The sequence below is a fragment of the Octopus bimaculoides genome, chromosome 10 (genome assembly GCF_001194135.2).
Source record: "Octopus bimaculoides isolate UCB-OBI-ISO-001 chromosome 10, ASM119413v2, whole genome shotgun sequence".
In the NCBI taxonomy this organism is placed as follows: domain Eukaryota; kingdom Metazoa; phylum Mollusca; class Cephalopoda; order Octopoda; family Octopodidae; genus Octopus; species Octopus bimaculoides.
This window is the reverse complement of record NC_068990.1, coordinates 47,989,505-47,999,739: the sequence shown is the minus strand read 5'-3', so window position 1 is coordinate 47,999,739 and position 10,235 is coordinate 47,989,505. Positions and strand designations below refer to the sequence as shown.

At 38.0% G+C, this 10,235-nt stretch overlaps 1 protein-coding gene across 3 annotated transcripts in view; it reads left to right on the top strand.

Annotated features, from left to right (window-relative positions):
* Nucleotides 1-10,235, top strand: part of LOC106868908 (organic cation transporter protein) — an 86,204-nt gene that overhangs the window by 34,459 nt on the left and 41,510 nt on the right. For 2 of the 3 annotated variants that reach the window (XM_014914368.2, XM_052971172.1), the window contains exons 3-5: nt 4,984-5,087; nt 7,329-7,483; nt 8,831-8,999. In XM_014914368.2, coding sequence (XP_014769854.1) covers nt 4,984-5,087; nt 7,329-7,483; nt 8,831-8,999 — 428 coding nt within the window. The remainder of the gene's footprint in view (nt 1-4,983; nt 5,088-7,328; nt 7,484-8,830; nt 9,000-10,235) is intronic. The other variant, XM_052971173.1, reaches the window with a different exon arrangement.

The window sequence follows — 10,235 nt, the reverse complement described above, 5'->3', positions numbered from 1 at the left end:
AGCGGAAGCTATCAACTACGTCTAGTTTTTCTCCCTGGAATGTGGCAGAAGTTATTCTCTATACATTTTCAGTGTTTATTGCTCCTGAGCATCTGCCACATACAAAAACTATCTTCCTAGTTAGCCTTCCTTTGATATTGCTGCACCTCTTATGCATCCATAGCTTACACTGGGTACATCTTATAGAGTTTCTACCTACTCCTTTACTGCATACTGAGCAGGGCCATCTACCTGAAGGTGTTTGTGATGTGTCTACCTTCCTACTTATTAGGACTTTGGTTTTAGCTAGGTTGACTCTAAGGCCCTTCGATTCTAATCCTTGCTTCCACACCTGAAACTCCTCCTCTGGTTCTGATAGTGACTCAGCAATTAGAGCAAGGTCATCAGCATAGAGGAGCTCCCAGTGGCATCCTGTCTTGAATTCCTCTGTGATCGCCTAGAAGACTATGATAAATAGGAGTGGGGTGAGGACTGACCCTTGGTGGACCCCTACCTCTACCCGGAATTCTTCACTGTACTTGTTGCCAACCCTCACCTTACTGACGGCGTCCCTATACATGGCTCACACAGCTCTCACTAACCATTCATCTATCCCTAGTTTCCTCATTGACCACCAGATAAGGGATCAGGGAACCCTGTCAAAGGCTTTCTCCATGTCAACGAAAGCCAGGTATAGAGGTTTATCTTTGGCTAGGTATTTCTCTTGCAGCTGTCTTACCAGAAATATAGCATCAGTGGTGCTTTTCCCAAGCACGAACCCAAACTGCATCTCATCTTAACTGACTCTCTCCCTAATTAGTTGGGCTATGACCCTCTCCATGACCTTCCTTACCTGATCCAACAACTTGATACCTCTAATTATTTGTATCTAAAGCATCACTTGTACCTTTGTAGCAGTTGACTATGGTGCTGCTACACCAGTCATTGGGTATGACTCCTTCATGTATCACCTGGTTGACTATACAGGTGACTAGACCACCAGATATTTTAAGCATCTCAGCAGTGATTCCTGATGGGCCGGGGGGCTTTCCCTGTCTTCATACTCTTAATTGCTTTATCTACCAAGGTACTGTCAATTCGGATAGCTGGTCCTCTGTTGGGTCGACATTCGGCAAACTCTCTTTCTCCCATTCATTCTCTTTATTGAGCAACCTTTCATAGTGGTGTCTCCGAACCTCTCTCTTAGCAGCCTTGTTTAGTGCAAGTGAACCATCATTCATGCGGACACATTTCTCTCCTACGGCATCACGATTCTCTCTCACAGACTGTCTTGCAACATGAAATACTTCAAGTCTTTGGTCCTCACGACACAGAACATAGGCAAAATTTTTCTTATCCCCTTCCCCTCTGGCTAAATAAACCTGTCTCCTAGCTTCCTTTCTGGCAGTCTGATGCAATTCCCTGCTACCCCTGTTCTTCCAGTCCTTCCAAGCCTGTTTCTTTTGTCTAATAGCCCTGTCAACTACATTGTTCCACTATCACATTACCTTAGGTCGAGAGGGGACTTTGCACCAACCACAGATCTGGTCGGTGGCTCTCAGCAGGTTGTCCCATAGAAACCTCCAATTGTCTTCCACATTGTGTGATGCTATATCCCCTTCTATTTCGTCAAAGGCTTCGAGTAATACGTCTCTAAATCTCTGTCCATTTGCAGGATCTTTAAGCTTCCAGACCCTTCTCCTCCAAGCTGGTCTTCTTCTAGGCATCCATTTAGCCCTTATCCCGAAGTTGCTAACTACTAATCTATGTTGCTAACTACTAATCGCTTGGAAAGTTTTTCACATTTATAAGCAGCCCTCTTTCCCTTTTTCTGGCGAGGATGTAGTCAATTTGACTAGTGTATCTGCCAGAACAGTAGGTGACTAGGTGACAGGCGGGTTTCCTGAAGTTGGTATTGCAAACCATAAGATCATTTGCATTGCAGAACTCCAGCAGTCTGGTTCCCTCTTCATTGCGGGAAGCAAAACCATAGCCTCCATGTACGCCATGGAAGCCCCCTGCATGTTGTCCAGCATATCCATTGAAATCACCAGCCACAAAGAGAAGGTCCCTGTCATTCATCAATGAGGTAGTCTGCAATAGGGTGTCATAAAATCGGTCTTTCTGCCCATCTGGTAGCCCCGGTTGAGGGGCATAGGCCGAGATAATGGTAGCTAGCCTATGGTGAAGCACTAATCTAATCTTAAGTACTCTGTCACATACTCTGACTACCTCGATTACCTTATCAACCCATTTCTCCGCAAGAAGTATACCCATGCCCCCGACCCCATCAGTGTTCCCTACCCAGAAAATCTTGTACCTGTGTTCTTTGCCTGTGAGGAACCTTTCAGAACCTCCTCTCCACCTTACTTCTTGGATGCAGCACAAATCTACACGTCTCCGTTGAAGCATCTCAACAATCTCATCAGACCTACCTTTCAGTGTGCCAACTCTGAGGGTGTGGGCCTGTGAGACCCTGGGATGAGGGACTGCAGTGTCATGTACCTGAAAAGAAAGCTTGCATTTGGAAGAATTCATAAACAAATAGTACTCTACAACCTGCATACACTACACCGTTTTTATGCGCTATATGATCGATAAACCTTAGGTAAGGGTGGAGATGGCATTAAGCCCTTAGAAGTGTTTGCAGGAGACAACCAAGGATGACAGAGGATAGATACTTCCGTTACATGTGGAGAGGGGTGGGAGGGCGTACCATGATCCAGCAAGTTTAGACAAGAGCATCTTCTGCACTTGTATACTATGGTTAGACAAATTTAGAGAGAATGAATTAACGGAATGATAAACTTGAATAAAATAAATAAAATGTAACGATTAACGGATATGCATGAACTTAAAACAACAAACACGGAAGACGAAGCTATCGGAACTATGTTTACATGGTAAAGAAATAGATAGCTTATAAAGAACGAGGGCGGGGGTGGTTTATGATCTACGCAGAAACGAGTATATGAACAAGGTTATATATATATATATATATGTATATATATATATATATATCATCATCATTATCATTGTTTAACGTCTGTTTTCCATGCTAGCATGGGTTGGACGGTTCAACCGAGGTCTGGGAAGCCAGGAGGCTGTACCAGGCTCCAGTCTGATCTGGCAGTGTTTCTACAGCTGGATGCCCTTCCTAACGCCAACCACTCCGTGAGTGTAGTGGGTGCTTTTTACATGCCACCGGCACAGGGGCCAGGGGAGGCTAGCAACTGCCACAATCAGTTGGTGCTTTTTACGTGCCACCGGCACAGAAGCCAGTCAAGGTGGCGCTGGCATCAGCCACCTTTGGATGGTGCTTTTTATATGCCACCAGCACAGGTATCACAATTACAATTTCCATTTGATTTTTATTTTGATGTTGATGTACTTTACTCAATAGGTCTCCTCAAGCACAGCAGGTCGCCCTACGATCCAATGTACTTGAATGGGCTGGAGCTGGTTATGTGACACTGGTGTAGGATATGCCGTGAACTCACTTTATTTGTCGGGTCTTCGCAGTCACAGCATATCTCCAGAGGTCATGGTCATTCATCATTGCCTCTGTGAGGCCTAACGTTTGAAGTTCATGCTTGACCACCTCATCCCATGTCTTCCTGGGTCTATCACTGCCCCAGATTCCTTCAACTGTTTGGGAGTGTCACTTCTTCACACATCTCTCCTCATCCATCCATAGTACATGACCATACCAATGCAAACGTCTCTCTTGCATGCTACATCAGATGCTTCTTGTGTCCAACATTTCTCTAAAGGGCGCTTACACTCTGTCGTGTGTGCACACTGACATTACAAATCCAGCAGATCATGCTAGCTTCATTTCTTTTGAGTCTACGCATGTCCTCCATAGTCACGGCCCATGTTTCACTGCCATGGAGCATGGTAGTTCACACACATGCATCATACAGTCTACCTTTCAGTCTGAGTGTGAGACCTTTTGTCACAAGTAGGGGTAGAAGCTTTTTAAACTTTGCCCAAGCTATTCTTATTCTAGTGGTAATACTCTCTGAGCATCCACCCCCACTACTAACTTGGTCACATAGGTAGTGGAAGCTATCAACTACTTCTAGTTTCTCCAGCTGGAGTGTGATGGAATCTGTTTTCTGAGCATAGGTGGTGTCTATATATATATATATATATATATATATATATATATATATATATATATATATATATATATATATATATGCATACATATATATATATGTATACGTATATATGTGTGTGTGTATATAAATATATATATTGGGAGGGGGCCAGTCAATTACATTGACCCCAGTATGCAACTGGTACTTAATTTATCGACCCCGAAAGGATGGAAGGCAAAGTCAACGTCAAAGTCATATATATATATATATATATATAGACACACACATAAAGTATATACAGTTTTCACTATGTATATATTATATATATTATGTATATATTAATAGTGAAACTATTAAAACTAAAAGTATTATCTCATGTTACAATAGAGACGTTATCGTTTCATTTTTCATTTTTGACATGTAATACCAAAACAGTGTAAGAGATTTCTCCAGGTTCACATGAGGCAAGAAGTTGACAGATAGACAGACAGACACACATTCTCAGTTTTATATATATATATAGACTATTGTTATTATTATCATTATTATTATTATTATTATTATTATTATTAGTGAAATTTTAAGTTGATAAAAAGGATTTGTATTTATAAAGGTGGGGAGAAAGGAGAAAAAGAGAACAAATCAGATTGAAAAAAAAAGTTATAATTGAATTTGAATTAGAAATCAAAAAAATGAAGAAATCCAATATATTTATATCTAGATTTTTCATGACATGTCTGAATTTCAATTTCAAATCCACTACCACCATTGGTTTTCATGAATTAAAATTGCAAAATAATTTTATCTGTTTGAAATTTTGAACTGTATTTCATCCTTGATAAAACTACAGAATGTTTCTTCTGTAAGGACTCTCTTGAAAGAATTTCTCTATTTTCAGATGAATTTGGTTTGTTCCAGAGAAGTGTTCCAGTCTTTAGTCAACATGTTGTTTATGGGTGGAACTTTTGTGGGTTCCCTCTTCTTTGGTGTCATTTCAGACTGGTAAGTGCACATGGAACATGGAAACAAGTTTCTGTTATCTTCAAGCCAGTAATGCTGTGGATAGTGATGAATGTGTAAAGGCTTGTGGCTTAGTGGTTAGAGTATTTGGCTCATTGTAAAAACGTTGTGAGTTTGATTCCTGATAGTGTATTGTGTCTTTGAGTGTGACAATTTATTTCACTTTGTTCCACTCCACTCAGCTGGCAAAACTGAATAGTACCTGTATTTCTAAGGGCTAGCCTTGTCACATTCTGGGTCACATTGAATCTCCCTGCGAACTATGTTAAGGTTATGCATATTTGTGGAGTGTACACATGCGCATTAATTTCATGTGCAGGCTGTACCATTGATTGAATCAACTGGAATACAGAGTGCCCAGTCATCAGAGCCAAATATGTGACACAAGGTCATCAGTTTCAGGAGAGAGGGTTAAGGTGATTACATTGACCCCTGGTGTTCAACTGGTATTTATTTTATCAACACCGAAAGGATGTAAGGCAAAGCTGACCTGACAGAATTTGAACTCAGAATGTAAAGATGGACAAAGTGCTGCGAAGCATTTTGCCCAGCATGCTAACAATTATGCCTGCTCATCACCTTAAACACTTCAAATGTTAAAAAAGAAATCTGTTTATTTAAAATTTTTCCATTCACTTATGCACCAACTTCTGTGTATATATAATTATATGTATATTTACTCATCTTTCTATGCATCATCATCATCATCATCAACGTCCATTTTCCATGCTGAATTGTCTGTTCTGACATGGTTTCTATGGTGGATACCCTTTCTAATGCCAACCACTTCACAGAGTGTGCTGGGTGCTTTTTACATGGCACCAGCACCCACAAATATTTGTTTTTGCATATATATTTATATATATATATAGATAGATAGATAGATAGATAGATATTAGGTTGGCAACTAAGTTCCCGCCGTCTTTTTTAATTAAAATTTTTTAAAAGGCCTAATAAAAAGATAACAACTAATTAATCAATAATGTATTCACCCTTGTTTATTTACAACTTCTTCCCAACGTTCAACAAGATTTTCAATACCTCGTTGGTAGAAATCACCCTATTTCAACTTGAAAAATTGATCCAATCAAGCTCTCAATTCTGCATCAGTATTGAACAAAACTCCATGCATAGCATTTAAAAGAGGTGGAAATCCATTGGAGAGTATGGCGGGTGTGACAGCACTTCCCAGCCATGCGCTTGAATGGCTTCCTTGGTCATATTGGCGATATAAGGGCGGGCGTTGTCGTGCAGCAGAACTCCATGCTGACAATTAGGTCTTTTCTCTTGAATAGCCATGTTGAGTCGTTCCATCTGTTGAACATAGAGTTCTGTGTTGACCATTTGGTTCCGTTCAAGCAATTTGTAATGGATAATCCCTTCCTAGTCCCACCATACGCACAACATCATTTTACACGGATGAAGATCTTGTTTCACATGCGGTGTCACTTGTTTACAGGGGCTAAGCCATTCCTTACGCTGCTTCATATTGATGTACAGGCACCATTTTTCGTCACCAGTAATGATTCGGTAAAGAAATCGTTGCTTGTGTCCATGAGTTGAGCGGTAACAAGCAAGCAAACCAGTGGAGATTGTGGCTCGTTTATTTTTGTTGTTGTCACTTAAAGCCTGCGGAACGCATGCTTCATACTTCTGAACCTTTCTCATCGAGTGAAGATGCTTTTCTATAGCAGTGTGAGGGCATTCCATTTTCTCTGCCAGATCCCTTGTCGCTTGACGAGAATTTTCGTACAAAAGTTGGTTTAATTGCTCTTCATCGAACTCAACTGGATGACCAGAACGAGGTGTGTCTTTGAGATCAAAATTTCCATTTTTGAACTTGGCATACCAATCACAAGCGGTTCTTTCAGCTATGGTACCCTCTCCATACACAGCATAAATGTCGCAAGCAGCTTATACAGCTTTAGAACCTTGATTAAAAGCAAAAAGAAGGATGTGTCGAAAATGCTCATTTTTCTTAACTTGATATTCTATTTTAATTATCGGAAAATAAACAAAAATTAACTAGAAAAAAAGCAAAATAGATTCAAAAATGATTCAAAAATAGAATTCTCAAAAAAAAAAATAGATTCCAAAATTCAAAAACGCAACAAATTCCAAAATTTTTTTTAAATGGTTGCAACTTAGTTGCCAACCCAATATATGCATATGTATACATTGAAAACTTTCAATTCAATTATCTGTTTATTTTACATCCCACAGGAAAGGTCGCAGAGTATCCTTATACCTTTCCCTGGTCCTCTGGATACTGTCTTCCATCCCACTTTATTTTGTCAATGATATAAAACTGCTTGCCGTTCTTCGATTTCTGATAGGATTTTCTGGAAATGGCATTTTCATGAATTCTTTTATTCTTAGTAAGTTCACAAAATCTTTTAAAATGCTAACTTTTGTCTTCATTTTACAAAATATAATTATCTTTTCAAAAATTAGCACATATTTTTTACAAGAATTAGATACAATCAATAAAATAATATTTAAGAAGGGAAAATTGTAAAATTTACTGCTCTGTGATAGAGATTTAAATATTTAACTGCTATACACTAGATCACGAGTTCTTAGCTTACTACTATAGCTATTGTAGATTAAGATGTTCACTTCTTGGTCACAAGATTTGGGTTCAATTCCACATCATAGCATCTTGAACAAACTTCTTTTACTTAAGTTGACCCAAAAGTTGTAAATGAAATTCGGTAAACGGATTTCAAAGGTTCAGCCTTGTTATATTCTGTCGCACTGATTCCATCTGTGACTTGTGTTAAAGATGCATGTACCTGTCATGTTCTCAACTGCTTACACACTAATTAAAGGAATTTGGAGATCCATTTATTATAAGCCATTCTGATGTTCTCCTTTCTAGCAAAGTTGTTCTAGTGTGTGACACAAACCATTCCAAAGTCTTAAAGAATAACTGACTTATATAGAACTGTACTTGATGGCTTTGAAAAATTGAATTTATAATGTTTGGCATTAAAAAATACTCTGCACAGTTCTGAAAATTGGTTTATGGACACTACATAAAACACTTTGGCTGAAAGAATAAGGAAATTAACTTCTAATCCATTGAGTCCATTAAAGAGATACAAATAATTGATTTTGAAGCATGCTTTGACTATGATATGATTCAGTGATGATCACAGTAAGACAAAACTTTGAACCTAGTTCTTTAACTGATATTTTGTAGTTTATATCGCCTATTACATTTTTTATTACACAACTAAAACTAGCCTATTATTCATATTGGTGTTCCTAGAATTGTAGAATTCAGAAGACTCTTCTCTTTGTAATGTTAACATGGTTGTATATTACCTATATGCTGATGCAAATTTCAAAAGTACATTCCACCTAACAATTTCTCTTATGCCTCTCCATTCTTAGGAACAAATCGTGATATTTTTGTTCCTTACTTTGTGATGTAATGAATATAAGGGTTTTTTGTGTTTTTTTTTGCCATTGTGACACAACAAAAAAAAAGTATAAACAAGGCTGAACAGATTCTATGAAACAGCAGGCTGACCAAGGCCAACTTTGAAATCTAAGCAGTAAACTTTTTAAGATAACAAGGAAGATAACACTACAATTACTAAAATAAGATTATATTATATGCTATGAAATGAATTCAGTAATTTAAAAGACTGCTATGAAATAGCAAGCTATATATCTACTTGCTAATTCAATATCATTCTATACTTTTACTTTTTCAGCTATAGAAATTGTATCCAGTCCTTACAGATCTTTAGTTGGTTTAATTAGTCAAATACTTTTCTCTGTTGGAGAAATCATAATCTGTGGTATTGCCTTCTTAGAACGAGATTGGCATATGCTCTGTCTTTTGTCAGCTGTCATTTACATACCATGCCTTATCTACTGGTTGTAAGTAACTTGTTCTTTTTTATTATTTCACTTAATGCATCAAAGTCACCTTGAGCCTTTGTCTATAAAATCTAGTTTTTTATACAATCACTAATTCACTTTTAAAATTTGAATACATATTTGGTAGGTTTTTGAAATGGATGTTGTAACTGACACCTTTATCCTTAAAAGATAAAGGTGTCAGTTAAAACATCCATTGGAAGATCTTAGCCAAGTGTAAGCCCTACACCAATGGCAGTGGAAAGTGTGGTCTTTGTGATATGGAAAGATGGCTCATCTGGAAAAGCAGCTTAGACCCCGCCACATGTCTAAATTCAAGAACTGAGCTTTTCGGATCATGTCCACATATGGCTAAATGTTTGTTACGTTTTTGGTCCCCCCAAGATTACAAATAGAACTTGCTTTCTATATTGTGTCCACATACAAGCTTTTTATCTCTCTACACTTTTTACTTATATTTCTTATATATATTTTATATATTTTTTTTACATATTTATAGAGATGGTTTATAGTTTTATTGCACATATATTTTTTTACGCATAATTTTTCTGTATTCTACCTTCCATCCTGCATTTTTCCTGTGCGTATATAGACGTGTATATGGAATTTTTTGTGCGCACATGTGGATGTGTGCGTGTGTGCGGGTATGTGTGTATATAGACATGTGTGTGTATGCATCTGAGTATGTGCGTATATAGACATGTTTTACACTTTTTTTTACACATTTTTCTGTATTTTGCATTTAGCCCTGTTTTTTTTTGTGCATGTGTGTATGAACCTTTTTTGTGCAAATGTGTGTGTGCGAGAGTGTATGCGGGTATGTATATATTATTTGGCGAATGTGTGGGTGAGCATTTGTGTGTTTCAAGTGCGGGTCGATGAGTATATACATATAGGCACACGTACGTGGGTGTACGGGCGCACATGTGTATGTATCGACATGCCCGCTTATGCGATTACTATAAACATTTTTACTCCCTTACCTTTACTCACTTCCCTTACTTAGCGGTCATTTTAATAGCTCCTTTGACTTTATAATGGTCAATCGCACAGTAATTTTCCTTTGTTTTAACAGTCATTTTCATAGCATTTTTTCTATGGCCCGATAACTGAAGAGATGTCGGCGTGGGTTTCCGCCCCGACATCCGAAACACGGAGTTTTATCATAGCTACTGAATAATTGTCACATATATTTACAGATATGTATATATATATATATATATATATATATATATA